The following is a 19029-nucleotide window of genomic DNA, read 5'->3' on the forward strand; positions in this document are numbered from 1 at the left end:
ATTTCATGAAAAAAAATAAAATCTTCATAATGTTCAAATTCAACAAATCAACATTTGCAGCAAATCTCACAGATCTCACAATCATAAGCTATATGCACAAAAAACACCAAGTTCATGAAACATGAAAAATTGGTATCTTACTGAAACTGGCGTTCACACAAGATTTCATGAAAAAAATAAAATCTTCATAATGATCAAATTCAACAAATCTACATTTGCAGCAAATCTCTCAGATCTCACAATCATAAGCTATATGCACAAATTCCACCAAGTCCATGAAACTTGAAAAAAATGATATTTTACTGAAACTGGCGTTCACACAAGATTTCATGAAAAAAATAAAATCTTCATAATGATCAAATTCAACAAATCTACATTTGCAGCAAATCTCTCAGATCTCACAATCATAAGCTATATGCACAAAAAACACCAAGTCCATGAAACATGAAAAATTGATATTTTACTGAAACTGGCGTTCACACAAGATTTCATGAAAAAAAATAAAATCTTCATAATGATCAAATTCAACAAATCGACATTTGCAGCAAATCTCACAGATCTCACAATCATAAGCTATATGCACAAAAAACACCAAGTCCATGAAACATGAAAAATTGATATTTTACTGAAACTGGCGTTCACACAAGATTTCATGAAAAAAATCAAATCTTCATAATGATCAAATTCAACAAATCGACATTTGCAGCAAATCTCACAGATCTCACAATCATAAGCTATATGCACAAATTCCATCAAGTCCATGAAACATGAAAAATTGGTATCTTACTGAAACTGGCGTTCACACAAGATTTCATGAAAAAAATAAAATCTTCATAATGATCAAATTCAACAAATCTACATTTGCAGCAAATCTCTCAGATCTCACAATCATAAGCTATATGCACAAATTCCATCAAGTCCATGAAACATGAAAAATTGGTATCTTACTGAAACTGGCGTTCACACAAGATTTCATGAAAAAAATAAAATCTTCATAATGATCAAATTCAACAAATCTACATTTGCAGCAAATCTCTCAGATCTCACAATCATAAGCTATATGCACAAATTCCACCAAGTCCATGAAACTTGAAAAAAATGATATTTTACTGAAACTGATTTCACATAATCTTCATAGAAAAACTACTTCATTCACAGATTTCAAAATCTCGAGCCATTTGTACAATAATAATGCGGAATCAAGTGATAATTCTGGAACTATTTCATATGAGCGTATAAATAAAAACGGTAAAAAAAATAGTCCTAACCATTTATGCACAATTATAATGCGATGCGCATTAATTTTGGCCATCGGGTATATAAGCTCCACATTTTTCAATATTCGTCATTCCAGTAGCAAGCTCTTAGCTCAGAAGTGCTGTTAGTCTGCTGGGAGCCCAAAGTGGGTTTGAACTTCTCAGATTTCTCCTCGCACTATGAACTTGGTGCATCAGAGATACAGAGAAAATATCTGAGAGGTTTTTGACCTTCTGGTTTGAACATGAGAACCGTATGTCGCGATACCTCATAGTTTTTCGCTCTTGAGTCTGGCCAGCTCATGTTGTCGATCACTTTGACATCGCCTGACGAATACGATCATTCTCTGTGATAGCCATTAGATCATATACAAAAAGCGATTTTGGCAAGTGATTTGTTATTTGCGTCTGGTAGCATGAGCATAGAAGTATAGCTTCGACGAGATTTGTTTCTCATTGCTCAATATGCTACGGTCTTGGATGCAATGCAATGATTTTGTCAACTTCGCAAAAACATTTTGGTAAAAGTAAAATTTGAGAGGCTACCATGAGTATGGAGGTGTCGTTAGACCAGCTTAGTATTGGTGTAAGGTGATGTACAGTACCAATACTAGGAACCGCTCATGGTCATCATGTCGCGCTACAGGCAATGAAAAATAGGGAGTGGCAACCTCTATGCTCACGAGTACCCCTTTTCTGTACGCTAGTGCATGCATAGAGAGTGGACGAAGCGAATGGGGCGCTAGTCCTAAGTGTGCCCTGTCGAGTAGTTGCCTTTAGCGCTGCCTCAGTTTTTTTCAAAATTCAAAATTCAATCGCTTCTTTGCTCATAAGTTGCGATACATAAAAGGAAATGCTTTCTGAGATTAAAGTTAGCATTTCCTGCCTGCAAGTAAAGCGAGCAAATATGCCTCTATGTGCTTAAGAGGTGTGTTTGAAAGTGAACTCTGTAGCCTTCTCTTAGATCAAAAGAGAAATAAGTCTACGAGTTTTCGAGCCTAGCTTGTGGTTGAGGTATTTGAAGTTGATCGCAGAAATCCCTTCTTTGATCGGACAATGCGGCTGAGGCACTCGATTCTTGCCCCAGTACAGGCCTTCTTGTATCAGACATCACTTGTTCGGCGTTGTACCTACAACGAGTCAGCAATACCCCGTTTGTTACACCCGAGTAGTCCAGCACTCTACATTATAGGTGTAACAAATTGTAGAAGGTCGCCTGGAAGGCCTCTAATGGGTGCTGATTTTGCGTAGTGTATGACACTAGGAAAATAGGTTTCTGGCTCAGAGTTACCATTTTCCGACCTCGCTGATGCCGTGGGTAACCTGACCAATGCCAGTCACAAGTCTGGATGAAAAACAGGGAGTGACCACATTGCATAACAAAAATACTTTTCACATTGAATGTTTGACATTATAACAATTGTAAACATTTGCTTGTGTTTGATTTCATGAAAACAATTGTGTATAATTATGTATATTGATATGTTTGCAATGTTATGAATACTATGCATGTTTGTACTTTGTTATCTGCTTACATTTTGAATAAAACATAAACTGAAATTAGAAGCATTAGTTGTATATGAGAAATTTTCAATAGTTATGCAACGATTGAGTGAAACAAAATTTAAGCATCATGAAGACTTTCGTCTTTTGAAATGCTTCAAACTGCAAAGCTCACTTCACTTTCACGTGAAAGCAATTTTTAAATTTCATCTCATATTTTTCAAAATCTTCAAACATAAGAAAAAACTCATGTTTCCTTTACATTATAATTTCAAGCTCTTATAATCTTCACTTCTCAGTTCATTTGCACCTAGTACGGTGGCCGAGTGGTTAAGGCGTTGGACTCAAGTTCCAATGGACAATGTCCGCGTGGGTTCGAACCCCACCCGTACTAATACTTTTGCATTTAAGGCAATTGTACATTCAACTAAGTGTAACTGTTAAGTTTTGTAAGGAATACATGAGCAATTTGGCAGATCGTATGGCCTTTGCATTATAATTTCAAGCTCTTATAATCTGCACTTCCCGGCTCATTTGCACCAAGTACGGTGGCCGAGTGGTTAAGGCGTTGGACTTAAGTTCCAATGGACTATGTCCGCGTGGGTTCGAACCCCACCCGTACTAATATATTTTGCATTTTGGCTGACATGCGATTAGTATCCAAGATATTTCGTAATTTGGCATCACCTCAGCATGAAACAAGAAACGCGACAAGAGTTGCAACTACAAAACGATGAAAAAAACCTTTGTCAAATTTGTGTTACGGACAAAAAGTGTATTGTGTTTACGCCTTGTGGCCATTTGACTTGTCATGAGTGTTCAATCAAAACTAGTAAATGCTATTTTTGTAGAACTGTTGTTATCGGAAAATATCAAATTTATGAATAAACCGTAAACCGTAATCAATTATTTGTATTTTTGCTTTCTGTTTATTTCATTTACATAGAAAGGTGAACTGTGTTAATCACTCAAACACTACCAGTTCTGATTTACACAGTTATGCTGTAGACAGCCGCAATACGCTAGTTAGCTCAAATTTCTAACATTGGTTTGCAAAGTTGTTGAATGCAAGTTCAAGAAATAATGTATACTCTTTTTAGAGTACTTCAAACTATTTAAACATACAGTAGTGACTGTACTTTTCACTAACTATGGCAAAACGATATACTGACATCGTTGGGTTTGCTGGACTACAGTACAATGATTATTTCAAAACATTCTGTTGGGAATGCCAATTGTGTTGTGCTGGAGTCTTTACGTTAGAACCTTGTCAACGACATGATCTTTTGAACATTTTCCCTCCAGCTGGCTACTGCCAAAACTGTTTTCGATATGTGTGGTACTGTAATGATTGTAAGGCTGATGGAACGCCACCAAAAGTGCGAATGAGAAACTATTGTTTGTCATGTTTCTTCCACCGATTTGAAAATCTTGCAATCTTGGCCGGCTAACCCTGACGTGGTTGAAGAAAGTTTTCGATTGATTGTGACAATTATCTTGTTTCACAAAATAAAAAATAAAAACTTGAAATAAATTACTTTGTTTTTGTATCTGATACCAAGACGCTCATTTTTTTTCTCTGATGATTTTCAATTTTCATTTTCAATTTTCATTCTCAATTTTCATTCTCAATTTTCATTCTCATTCTCAATTTTCATTCTCAATTTTCATTCTCAATTTTCATTCTCAATTTTCATTCTCAATTTTCACATTCGTCATTTTCATTTTCACCCTCGTGGGACTAAACGCACTCATCGCCGATATCGGGTTGTAATATCATGTTGTAATTTGAATGGTAATGTTTCTTTAACTAGCGTGAAGTGTACAAATTATTATTATGTTGTAATTTGAATGGTAATGTTCTTTAACTAGCGTGAAGTGTACATATTATTATTATCATGTTGTAATTTGAATGGTAATGTTTCTTTCACTAGCGTGAAGTGTACACATTATTATTATCATGTTGTAATTTGAATGGTAATGTTCTTTAACTAGCGTGAAGTGTACATATTATTATTATCATGTTGTAATTTGAATGGTAATGTTCTTTAACTAGCGTGAAGTGTACACATTATTATTATCATGTTGTAATTTGAATGGTAATGTTCCTTTATCTAGCGTGAAGTGTACATATTATTATTTTTTTATTATTATTATTAAATTCATGTCATAAAATTAAACTAAGATGAAAATGTTTTATGTCACATTATTGCGTGTATGGTTTCTGAAAGTTATTGTTAATTAATTGCTTTTCGTTTCCATTGAAATCGATTTTGAAATTGAATTCTTAGTCTTCTTGATTTCCATAAAATTGACGAATGCACATACATCCGAGCACCTAGTACTACAGCTGGGTATCTTTCTACACTTCCATGGATCAAAGCAACGAAGTTTTAATGACATCTGCATTTAATGTCACTTTAAATGTTTTAAAAGTTCTAAATGCCACATAATTAATGCCACTTTGAATGTTGAAAAGTTGTAACTGGCTCATTAAATAATGTCACTTTGAAGGCTTTAAGGTTTTAAGTGCATCTTTGTGTTATGTCACTTTGAATGTTGTTAGGTTCAAAAGGAAGATTTTTGCAATGTCACTCAAAAAGGTTTAAATGCCTCTTTGTTTTATGTCACTTTGAATGTATTCGGTTTTACTGCTCACGCTTTGCTTTTGATATTTATTAAACGTGTGAACACAACTATTTGCTAGTTATCTGACAAACCCTTCACCGGATCCTGATATTCTCATGTTCATACCCTTCACCGGATCCTGACTGTCTCATGTTCATATCCTTCACCGGATCCTGACTGTCTCATGTTCATACCCTTCACCGGATCATGATAGTCTCAGGTTGATACCCTTCACCGGATCATGATAGTCTCATGTTCATACCCTCCACCGGATCCTGACAGTCTCATGTTCATACCCTTCACCGGATCCTGATATTCTCATGTTCATACCCTTCACCGGATCCTGACAGTCTCATGTTCATACCCTTCACCGGATCCTGACAGTCTCATGTTCATACCCTTCACCGGATCATGATAGTCTCATGTTCATACCCTTCACCGGATCATGACAGTCTCATGTTCATACCCTTCACCGGATCCTGACTGTCTCATGTTCATACCCTTCACCGGATCATGATAATCTCATGTTCATACCCTTCACCGGATCATGATATTCTCATGTTCATACCCTTCACCGGATCCTGACAGTCTCATGTTCATACCCTTCACCGGATCATGATAGTCCCATGTTCATACCCTTCACCGGATCATGATAGTCTCATGTTCATACCCTTCACCGGATCCTGATATTCTCATGTTCATACCCTTCACAGGATCCTGATAGTCTCATGTTCATACCCTTCACCGGATCCTGATATTCTCATGTTCATACCCTTCACCGGATCCTGATAGTCTCATGTTCATACCCTTCACCGGATCCTGACTGTCTCAGGTTGATACCTTTCACCGGATCCTGACTGTCTCAGGTTCATACTCTTGACCGGATCCTGACATTTTCAGGTTCATAGCCTTCACCGGATCCTGGCTGTCTCAGGTTTATACCCTTAGCCGGATCCTGACAGTCTCATGTTCATACCCTTCACCGGATCCTGACAGTCTCAGGTTCATACTCTTCACCGGATCCTGATAGTCTCAGGTTGATACCTTTCACCGGATCCTGACTGTCTCAGGTTTATACCCTTAGCCGGATATTGACTGTCTCAGTATGATTACCCTCACCGGATCCTGACAGTGTCAGGTTGACACCTTTCACCGGATCCTGACAGTCTCGGTTTGATACCCTTAGCCGGAGCCTGACAGTCTCGGTTTGATACCCTTAGCCGCATCCTAACAGTTTCGGTTTGATACCCTTAGCCGGATCCTGACAGTCACGGTTTGATACCCTTAGCCGCATCCTAACAGTCTCGGTTTGATACCCTTAGCCGGATCCTGACAGTCTCGGTTTGATACCCTTAGCCGCATCCTAACAGTCTCGGTTTGATACCCTTAGCCGGATCCTGACAGTCACGGTTTGATACCCTTAGCCGGATCCTGACAGTCTCGGTTTGATACCCTTAGCCGGATCCTAACAATCTCGGTTTGATACCCTTAGCCGGATCCTGACAGTCTGAGAGAGACGACAAGTGCTCACTGGAATAATCTTATTTACTTTTAGAAATCCGTAACTGACAAGCAACTGATTGATCACACTTAGCATTTGAATTTCATACAATGAGAGTAAGCACTAGTATCATTGGTTATCACAGTAAATACTCGTATCATTGATTATCACAGTAAACACTCATATCATTGATTATCACAGTAAACACTCGTATCTGTGATTATCATAGCAAACACTCGTACCTGTGATTATCACAGTAAACACTTGTATCTTTGATTATCAGATTAAAACACTTGTATCTTTGATATCAGATGAAAACACTTGTATTATTGATTATCAGATGAAAACACTTGTATCTTTGATTATCAGAGTAAACACTCATATTTTTAATTATTACAATAAACACTGTATCTTTGATTATCACAATAAACACTGCATCTTTGATTATCACAGTCAACACTGCATCTTTGATTATCACAGTAAACACTCGTATCTTTGATTATCACTGTAAACACTCGTATCTTTGATTATCAGAGTAAACACTCGTATCTTTGATTATCAGAGTAATCACTTCTGCCATTGATAATCACAGTAAACACTTGTATCTTAGATAATTACACTAAACACACGTTTCTTAGATGATTACAGTAAAAACTTGTTTCATTGATTATTACCGTAAACAATCGTATCTTTGATAATCAGAATAAACACTCGTATTGTGATAACCAGAGGTACTACTGTTGACTCTGATAGACAAAAGTACGAGCGTTTACTGTGAAAACGTACGATACGAATTCTAACTGTCGTCAGACCATGTGACCGACAAATTGTGTGACCACGGTCAGACCGCGTGACCGTCAGACTGTGTGACCATCAATCCGTGTGCCCGTCAGACTGTGTGACCGTAAATCCGTGTGACCCTCAGACTGTGTGACCGTAAGTCCGTGTCACCGTCAGACAGTGTGACCATCAATCCGTGTGACCGTCAGACTGTGTGACCGTCAATCCGTGTAACCGTCGGACGTTCTGAGCTTCAGACCGTGTGACTGTCAGACCGTGTGACTGTCATGTGACTGTCAGACCGTGTGACTATCAGACCGTCTGACCGTCAGACCGTGTGACCATCAATCCGTGTGGCCGTCAGACTGTGTGACCGTCAATCCGTGTAACCGTCAGACGTTCTGCGCTTCAGACCGTGTGACTGTCAGACCGTGTGACTGTCATGTGACTGTTAGACCGTGTGACTATCAGACCGTCTGACCGTCAGACCGTGTGACCATCAATCCGTGTGACCGTCAGACTGTGTGACCGTCAATCCGTGTAACCGTCAGACGTTCTGCGGTTCAGACCGTGTGACTGTCAGACCGTGTGACTGTCAAACCGTGTGACTATCAGACCGTGTGACTGTCAGACCGTGTGACTGTCAGACCGTGTGACCATCAGACCGTGTGAACTTGTGACAGTAGGACTGTGTGACTATCAGACCGTGTGATTGTCAGACCGTGTGACTGTCATACCGTGTGACTATCAGACCGTGTGACTGTCAGACCGTGTGACTATCAGACCGTGTGACTGTCAGACCGTGTGACTGTCAGACCGTGTGACCATCAGACCGTGTGAACTTGTGACAGTAGGACTGTGTGACCATCAGACAATTTTGGGTTGTGAGTTTAAATCCGATGCATGTTTGATAAAAATATTTTTCATTGACAATTTGAACAGATTCTGTATTAATCGTCTCCAACACGAAATATGTGAAAAAGTCCCTTTAGTACTAGGTGTATATGTAAAAAAAACTTTAAACGGTGAAACAAAACCTTAATGGTGGTGTCAGCACTATGCAATCTTAGAGATCAAACAAATCCTTTAAAAAGGGAAACAAGACCTCCATGGTGGTGTAAGGACTATGCAATCTTAGACATCAATTAAATCCTTTAAAAAGGGTAGCAAGGAATGTGCAATCTTTGAGATCAAATAAATACTTTTAAAAGGGTAACAAGACCTTCATGGTTGTGTCAGCACTATGCAATCTTAGAGATCAAACAAATCCTTCAAAAAGGTAACAATACCTTAATGGTGGTGTCAGCAGTGTCAGCACTACGCAACCAGTGCACCATTAGGCCGTCAAGGACTGAATGTATCAGTATTGCAGTTCATCAGTGGATGAAATATTTAGTCCGTGCGTGTTTTGTGAAGAACGGGTATTCCTGAACGTACTGAATGGTTTCATAAACAAATGTATTTATAAAAGTACTTGTTCCTATTTACACTCATTTGTTTCGCCCAAAAACATCCTATGCGATAATCCACTTGTAATGCTACAAATGAACGTTTCAAAGACAGTAATACACAACATAATATCAGCTGTTTGAACAGCGTTTGTTTCAATGACGTCACTTGTTTAAAGGCCGCGACTTGACCAATCACGAACGTCGTTTAGAAAGATCAGAGGTATACCGAAGATGTTGCGTTTTTCGTGCCATAAAATGGACACCAGTTATGGTTTATCCCCAACACTCTTCAAATGGACACCAGTTATGGTTAATCCCCACCACTCTTCAAATGGACACCAGTTGTGGTTAATCCCCACCACTCTTCAAATGGACACCAGTTATGGTTAATCCCCAACACTCTTAAAATGGACACCAGTTATGGTTAATCCCCACCACTCTTAAAATGGACACCAGTTATGGTTAATCCCCACCACTCTTCAAATGGACACCAGCTATGTTTAATCCCCACACTCTTCAAATGGACACCAGTTATGGTTATTCCCCACCACTCTTCAAATGGGCACCAGTTATGGTTAATCCCCACCACACTTAAAATGGACACCAGTTATGGTTAATCCCCACCACTCTTAAAATGGGCACCAGTTATGGTTAATCCCCACCACTCTTCAAATGGACACCAGCTATGTTTAATCCCCACACTCTTCAAATGGACACCAGTTATGGTTAATCCCCACACTCTTCAAATGGGCACCAGTTATGGTTAATCCTCACCACTCTTAAAATGGACGCCAGTGATAGTTAATCTCCACCACTCTTCAAATGGACACCAGTTATGGTTTCTACCTAGTTATATACGGCGTTCACACCAAACACTAACACTAATTGAGTATAAACAAACTTAAACAGCGTAATTCAGACTAGATTTTATTAAATGAAACATGCAAAATGGGTAAATGGGCAATACATAAAGTTATGTACATGTAGCATACACAAAGAAAACAATATCTTAATCTTTAAAAAGTACAAATCAACAAACATCCAAAACCAGCCAATAGCTTATATCTTACAATCATTATAGGTGAAGTGAACGCAGTTTGTTTTAGCCTTACCAGTGATTAACACATTAAAACAAAAAAACATTTCGATGTCAGCATCTAACGTATGTGGGCCACACATATTTTCATTTTGTAAACTTGTTGGCGACAGGCGGTATCATAAAGGTATGTGGCCCACATATATGTAAATTTTGTGTTCAAAGTGGCGCTCGGGTTGGACCAACTTAATTGACAGACAAAATCAAAAACACAAAGTTCATAGCATAAACTATTTTACTAAGATATGAAATAAAAACATAATTTGAACATCAAAAATATATAAAATTCTGAATACAACCAGAAAAAAAGAGTTATGAATAATGGAAAGCCATTCGTGAAACAATTTATGAACATTTTAAATTCTCCCGTTTGTTAACTTTATTGGTAATGACTTCATGTTACATGCGTTTTGCAACAACCCGCCTTCCGAACGATTTCGCAAAGTGTGACTCTATAATGTGTAAGAAAGTGCCTTTATGCCATAAATGGTGTCCACATAGAAATATTTTAAAACAAAAATACTCAAAATAAATGGTAGAAATATATGACGTCAATTGCGAAAATGAGTCCTGTTAATGTTTTCACTTCATCGTTTAAAGCATAAAATCCAACAACTTGATATGATTTAAAAAGATTATTTTTTTAAATGAATTTTCTTTCATGTTTTTCGATAAAATATGGAGTTTTATCGTTGAAATCACAACAGTGAAAATATCAATTTGATATTTTCACTGAAAAATAAGGAGTGAAAATACCAACTTTCAGAAGTACTTTTAAAATCCATTGCAGTTACTTCCCCTTGATTAAAACAGAACACTTCTCCTTTGAAACAGAAAATGTTTGCAAATATAATATTCTAAATTTAAAGAAATGTTACATGTTATAAGTTTAAATTAGGATATATTGGGAAATTAACAACTAGGAAAATGGTTATTCCGTTTTTTTTAAAAATGTTTTCTTCATCTTGAATCTGAATATTCGAACGTTTGCTTTCATACCAAACAAATTACAGACGAAAACAACTGTTCAAACATTAATGTTATATCATTGTTAAAATGTATTTTGAATTGTGTTTGTCGTTGTATACGAATTTCCCGGAAAATTCACACACCAATTTACAGATTTACTTATTCTTTTTACCCCACCTACGCCTCAAAATTTGACAACAAACTAGCGTGGTCCTCATCAGTAGCTGGAAACCTGTCTTCAAGCAAAACAGAATGGTCTCTGACAGTAAGATGGCTGAATACCCATGTATCATGAAACACACTCTTAAACTACGAAAAATGTTTTAAGTCCAATGATTATCAGCAATTTTTTGCCAACACATTCGACCTTCAAATTTTCATTCAATAAAGGCGGCGTAGTTATTTGGTAATGTATTCATACCACGCTAAAAATAAAATTGTTATCGTTATTTTTGTGATATGGATGCACTTTTAAAACTTCATTCATAAAATTCATAAAATCGTTGCACTTGAAAAAGAGCAAACAATAAACTATAAAACAGAATATCAGAGAACTCTTTCTCAACAAACCGGAAAAAGAAAATTGACAGCTATAATTTTGTATAAGGGGCAACCCAAGGGGTAGCGGCGTAAAATCTTTGCAAAAAGGGGGTAATTAAGAAAATAAATTAAAATTCTATAAAATTTGGAAAAAAAGGATAAAAGAAGCAGATTGTTTTTATTTCATTGTAAAATCGTATTTTATTCAACTTGTGTTCACAGAAAAACTATTTTTCACTCGTGGCGAAGCCACTCATAAAAATATGTTTTTCTTTGACACTCGTGAAATAAAATACGATCTTAAACTGAAATAAACAATATCCTCTATAACTTACAATAGAGAGTATTTACAAAACATACCTCATTATGACTCATTTTCGCTGACAAAAATGTAATATGAAATGCCTTGTAGTCCTTTTCAAACAAATAATTTAAAAAATAAACTTCAAAAATCAAAAAATTATGCATGCATCTTAGAAAAACAATGAAAAATAAAAGAACTTTCATAACTAAATAATTTATTATTATTTAAAGCTTTTGGAATGCTGATATTGAGACATTAGCCTAGAACACAAATTGTAATCAAAGCGCTGAAAGCACTGAAAGACTGTCGGTGAAGCAACTGAAGCAAGCAAACACTACTGGTAAGTCATTTCAAATGAATAAGATAAATCATGAAACATAAAATTATCCTTAAGGAACAGCATAAAATAAACAGAACAAAACAATTTGATCATTTATCATGTACAATTACAGAAATAGTGATAATTCAAAATAAGTATTTATTTACTGACACTCTTGAATCTTTTCATTTGTTCCAATTTCAAAATCTTCACAAGGGAAAACAAACTAAGCGTTAGAGAAAAATCGAAATATTATTCTCACTTCAACATTATTATTCAAGAAGAATTGAATTTTAAAAGCATGCTTGTTTACTCAACTTTAAAAGAACAATTTTTTACTCAACTTAAAAAGAACATAGTTTCAGCTAACTGTAAAAGAACAATTGTTTACTCAACTTTAAAAGAAATATTGTTTAATCAACTTTAAAAAAAAACTTTATAAGAACAATTGCTCACCCAACTTTAAAAAGAGTAATTGTTTACTCAACTTTAAAAAAACAATGTCTAACTCAATTTTAAAAGACCAATTTTCTACTCAACTTTTAAAGAACAATAATTTATTGCTGTCTACTCAACTGTGAAAGTTCAATTGTCTGCTACATTTAACAAGAATGATGATTAACTTCACTTAACTCAATATATTACATTAAACGTATAAAACATATCATACCTGTGCAAAGTTCATAGAGAGGCTTGTTAAAAAATATTCATAGAGAGGCTTGTTAAAAAATAAACATTACCGAATATTATATAGTACTCAGTTTGCTCCACAGAATATGATATTACGTTATTGCCTCAATACTATTTATCTAAATATATTCGACAGTTTTTTCCAAGTCCATTTCCAGCTGATTCCAGAAAGATCTTGAAATTCATATTTTGTCAAGGACATAATTTTTACTCATTTTTTACATCATTTTACCACATGTGTTATTGATCATACTAGCATTCAGTATTTTGTGCAGCACTAATTCAAATACACAAATAATTTCTTATACCTGATGATTTTCTTTTATTGAATGGTTAAGCTCTTTTTAATTCCTCTATCAGACTAAATTGAAATATTATGTTAGTTGGCATTTGATCGGTTGCACTATAACAAAATGTTTGATTAAAAGAACAAGAAAACGTGCAATATAAAATGTGTGCATGTAAGTATATTCAAGTTCATGAGAGCATTACAATGTCTACCATTTCAACAAGTAAAGTCAACAGCAATTAGCAGAAATCAGTCTTTTGATTTTTTTGAACCATCATTTCTTGTCATCATATCAAAGACGTAATTCATAAAAAGGATCGAAATTACATTAAATATACCATGGGCCTAATACACCATGAGTGTCGACATTCTATATTTAGTCATAGGAAACAACGATGTCATATTTAATGATGACTTAAAACTTACAGTAAGACCCCAATGGGCAAAAATGACATTGAAAGAAAACAAACTTAAGAAAGTAAAATTAGTAATTCTAAAATCTTATGTTACACATCTTTTATTGATGGACTGTTTAGAATTATTTCCTACACATGTATTAAGGTTCAAATTAATTCAGGAATAATAGTAGCCCCATTTCAATTATTCAATAATCATATTAATAATCTGGTTTTTCACAAAACTCGCAATATTCACCATTCAAAGGGCCCTGGCCCCTTTCACAGACAAGGGAAAAACCCTGGACCAATTTATACTTGTTGAAATTCATAATATTATATAACAAATACAATACAACCTTTAATCGTGCTCTTTTAATTAAGAGCAAAAGTTAATACACATAAAAAATAGATCACTCCTGTATATGTATTTCAAAAAAGCTACACACATAAAACTGTTAAAAGAACAACAATCTCAACATGATTACTATGGCAACATTTCAATTTTTAAAAATACACATCAAACTATAACAATTGTCAACACAATATGAACAAACTTATAAAACTAGAGGTGAGAGCAGAAACGTTCTATCTGTTTCCTTATTTAATATCACTTAGAACATTTTCGCCCATCAAAGTTTTCATTTTATCTGCTTGACACAGGGATCGTTTCAAGGAACTATTTTGTTCATAACTTCAATAATCTTAAGTCCATATAAACCTCACATGTGGCAATATACTGTTGTTGTATTTATTTACTCCACTTTGTGTTCATGTTTGAAACTGGTAAACGTTCATAGGGGATATTATGATAGGACACTTTTCTGGTGACCTGTATCACGTCGAGTTCGGTGTGTAAACACGTATCCGTCAAGACCGCAGGTCTCGACATATACATGTTTACTCATCGAACGAGACGTGATGCAGGTCACCAGAAAAGCGTTTTATGGTTATATTCCATTTATTATATACCTGCATATTTCATTATTCCTATCTATTTTTCGGTTTATATTTGATTTAAATTTTTTCCGCCATCTGTCAAATGTGCGTATGAATTGGAATATGTTATGTAGTTTTGTGTAAGGAAGTCAAGGGAAGTCAAGGGAGGCTACTACAGCGAAATGAAGTCAGAAGTGACATATTCACTTTATTGAGCAAAGTAAGAAAAAAATATTTTATGTTTTAGCAAAATTAACAAATTGCTATTACGAAAACAATTATTAAATGTCATAGCACAAAAAACGACAACAAAAAAAAAACAGTACTTGTTCAACAAGTATACACTAATCGTTATTTCCTGTAGATGTAACGCGGCCATTTTTAACAAAGTAAACATTTGTGGGATTTTTTGACGATCATAATATGCAGAATTGAGGGAAGTTTGTGAGTCAAACACTATTTCTATCGATGACGCGAATTCGCCTTCTTCTTTGTATTGGCGAGCTCCTTATATTTTATAATAATAAACATGGATTTAATGCAACTCTTTATGAACTTCGAAATGGCAAACAACTAGTTCACTGAAGTAGCTGTCTAGATAGATTGGAAGTGTTCTCTACTTTGTGCTTTTCCTCATGGTTCTTTGAAGAACATGAGAACCATGTTCCTGAATGTTAACATGCTTGAGGAGCGTGAGTAAAGTTAGATAATTTAATGTATTTAAAAGTTGACAGGTTTTACCAGGGTTTTTTTGTCACGCTAATTTTAGCAACGCGAAAGTAGTTCCGACATAACACACAGTACTCGCATGATACGGGATCAGAAAATGACAGTATCAAGATACGGATTTTTCAAAACAGTGGGTTGTATTTTCACTGTTGGATATGGAAAAGGAATTTGATAGGCATATAATAAACACAAATATGTATCTAAATAACGGTAATATGACAATAATATAATTTAATTTAGGACTAAAATCAGCAACGATCTTGAAAAGACCCCTGGTTGAGAAATCCACTAGGAACAGATTCATTGAAATTCAAGGGTTCAGCGCCAGACGGAAGTAACTCCATAAAAAGGAGTTGAGCCAGTGTTGCACTGAGCGCTTGAAATACATTTACATAACTATACTAACATCAATATCTGACAAAGGAAATATTCTACCATCTGGTTTTGGAATTTTAGAATAACTGACTAGACTTATTTATAATCCAATCCCTTACACAACTCGCGGGCTTAGTGTCCGTCTGTTGTCACGTCTTCTATTTCTATATCGAGTTACAAAAGTCTTGTGACAGGCCAGAGATATATATCTACTATTGCATGTCCTAGCTATATGAGTGAATATAGAATGAAGGTATCTGATACCAGCGTTTTTACAACTTGCATATTCATTAATATATATCTGGAGTAACAAATTGCAGTATTTTATAAACAGTTGCTGTCAGTACCATGAACAAACATATATTATAAGTTGTCCAAATAATATGTGCCGAATAAACCAGTATATCCACATAAAAAATATTAATTCCGACTTTTATTGCAGAAAGTACACAATTATAGTTAATAATGGGAATGGGTGTAAAACTTTAGCCCCAAATTGTTCAGATAAAAACATACTGCAATATTTTAAACCTGAAACCTGAAAAAATTATTATTTAACTAAAGAAACTTGACACTTCACACCCTAAATAAACCCTTGTTCATTGTTTCACATACAAATACAAGCTAATAATATGAATATAGTCAGAATTGCAGTAAAGTAAGTCCTGCTTTAGATGACTCATCTTTTCCACACACCATGTACATTTATATACTGTATATAACACATGCTTGATTTTAACTGACTCTCCTATTCCTGTCACAAAACTTCTAACAAATATTAATATATGTACTCTTGGCACTGGTTCACCTTCAAGTTTGGATGCATCACTCAGGATCCCCATGTTTCACTACCATGGGTCCTGAGCAGATATGTGAGAGGTCCACACTGAATCACTGATCCGGGACATATTACACTGTTTATCCACATGGGACTTGCTTTGCAGGAAATAGAGAAACTGTCATCTTGAGCTCATATATGTGTCTGTAGAAAGACCTCTACATGTCATCACATAAACAAAAACTGAGAAATCATCATAAATCCATTTTCATCAGGCATAAATTGCACATATCCTTAATAACTAAGGAGCTAACCTGCATTTCATCTGTCTGACTTGCAACATGGTAAGTCCTCCATAAGATATCTGTCCTGATCCATACATGATTATATAGAATGAGTATTTTCCAAATACTGACAAATCTGAATAAATCAACACAATCCTCTTCTTTTTACAAATTACCCACATTTTCAAACAATGAGGTTTGTAATACAAACATTTCACCATAGGATATATATTGTTTGTTCACATATCTGTACCAGGGATGGTCACAGACCACATATATGAACCATATAACAAACAATAACAAAGATTTAAACTATTTCCACTAAATGATCTCTAAAGGTACCCACATATTTCACAAAATGTTCACCAGTTAATCTTTTTGTCACAAGATCTCAGTCTGACTTGTAACATGATAAATCCTCCATCGGGTAGCCATCTTGGTCCATGTATGTGTATGTGGGATGGTCTATTCCTCCATAGGGTGGAGCGCTGGGGTCGGGGTGGCGGTAGCCGTACTCTTCTGGCGGGCTATAGGGGTCTTGCTTGATGCCACAAAATACAAACTTGATTCGCTGTAAAAAGATGTAGGAAGCATATTGTCATAAATTGATTTCAACTTGTTGACCATACCTATAACATAAAGAAACCACATATTTATTAACTTTTCCTGCTGGATAAGGTAAGAAAAAACATTTTTACATATTTATACAGAAGGAAAGTGACCTTCCATTGCTTCTTTTAATTTTAAGCATGAAATTATAATGAATTTTACCATTACCATAGATAGCAGTTTTTTTCCACAAAGAATGATTAAAATAATTGTTTGCGTACTTTTAATAGTGCTAATTTTTTTGCTGATTTCATAATGTTCTTGAAACACAAGAGAAGATTAAACCTTATTTTTCACACCATTTCCCCCCTGTATGTTATCTATCCTAGCTTATCTATCCTAGCATGTTATCTATCTCAACGTGTTATCTATCCTAGCGTGTTATCTATCCTAGCATGTTATCTATCTCAACGTGTTATCTATCCTAGCGTGTTATCTATCCTAACATGTTATCTATCCTAGCATGTTATCTATCTCAACGTGTTATCTATGCTAGCGTGTTATCTATCCTAGCATGTTATCTATCCTAGCATGTTATATATCCTAGCATGTTATATATCCTAGCGTGTTATCTATCCTAGCATGTTATCTATCCTAGCGTGTTATCTATCTCAACGTGTTATCTATCCTAGCGTGTTATCTATCCTAGTGTGTTATCTATCCTAGTGTGTTATCTTTCCTAGAATGTTATATATCCTAGCGTGCTATCTATCCTAGTGTGTTATCTTTCCTAGGATGTTATATATCATAGCGTGCTATCTATCATGCTTGTTATATACCCTGGCGTGTTATATACCCTAACGTGTTATCTATCCTAGCGTGTTATCTATCCTAGCGTGTTATCTATCCTAGCATGTTATCTATGCTAGAATGTTATATATCCTAGCATGTTATCTATCCTAATGTGTTATCTTTCCTAGGATGTTATATATCCTAGCGTGCTATCTATCATGCTTGTTATATACCCTGGCGTGTTATATACCCTAGCGTGTTATCTATCCTAGCTAATTTATTTTAGCATGTTATCTAACCTAGTGTGTTATCTAGCATAGCTTGTATCATCTTGTATATATCCTAGCTTATCTATCTTAGCGTGTTATATATCCTGGCTAATCTATCCTACCTTATTTGTCTAAGCGTGTCATCTATTCGAGTTTATATATCCGAGCTTATCTATCCTCGCATATCGATTCTAGATTATCTATCCTAGCATGTTATCTATCCAAATATACTATATATCCTAGCATGTTATCTATCACACTTGTTATATATCCTAGCATGTTATCTATCATGCTCCTAGCATGTTATTTATCCTAGCATGTTATTTATCCTAGCATGTTATTTATCCTAGCATGTTATTTATCCTAGCATGTTATCTATCCTAGCTTGTATATCCTAGCTTATTTAACTTAGCATGTCATCTCTCCTAGCTTATCTATCCTAGCATGTTATATATCCTAACTTTTCCATCCTAGAATGTTATATATCCTGGCTAATCCATCCTATCTTATCTTTCTTAGCTTGTCATCTAAAAACTTCACTTATGCATTGAATATAACCAACGTGTAGACCACATTAATGTATTGAATATAAC

At 35.4% G+C, this 19029-nt stretch overlaps 1 protein-coding gene and 2 non-coding genes across 6 annotated transcripts in view; 2 read left to right on the forward strand and 1 right to left on the reverse strand.

The window, feature by feature from the left end:
* The first annotated feature begins 3071 nt into the window (after nt 1–3071).
* On the forward strand, nt 3072–3153 carry Trnal-caa (transfer RNA leucine (anticodon CAA)). The gene has a single exon. It is a non-coding gene; the product is annotated as a tRNA-Leu (tRNA).
* A 148-nt stretch (nt 3154–3301) lies between these two features.
* On the forward strand, nt 3302–3383 carry Trnal-uaa (transfer RNA leucine (anticodon UAA)). The gene has a single exon. It is a non-coding gene; the product is annotated as a tRNA-Leu (tRNA).
* Nucleotides 3384–10033: 6650 nt separating this feature from the next.
* The window catches only part of LOC128240102 (sodium- and chloride-dependent GABA transporter ine-like), a 49240-nt gene continuing 40244 nt past the window's right edge, over nt 10034–19029 (reverse strand). For all 4 annotated transcript variants that reach the window (XM_052956598.1, XM_052956599.1, XM_052956600.1 and 1 more), the window contains one exon: nt 10034–17397. In XM_052956598.1, the coding sequence (XP_052812558.1) occupies nt 17218–17397 (180 nt within the window). In that variant the 3' untranslated portion in view covers nt 10034–17217. The remainder of the gene's footprint in view (nt 17398–19029) is intronic.

Source organism: Mya arenaria, chromosome 7 (assembly GCF_026914265.1).
Source record: "Mya arenaria isolate MELC-2E11 chromosome 7, ASM2691426v1".
Taxonomy (NCBI): Eukaryota; Metazoa; Mollusca; class Bivalvia; order Myida; family Myidae; genus Mya; species Mya arenaria.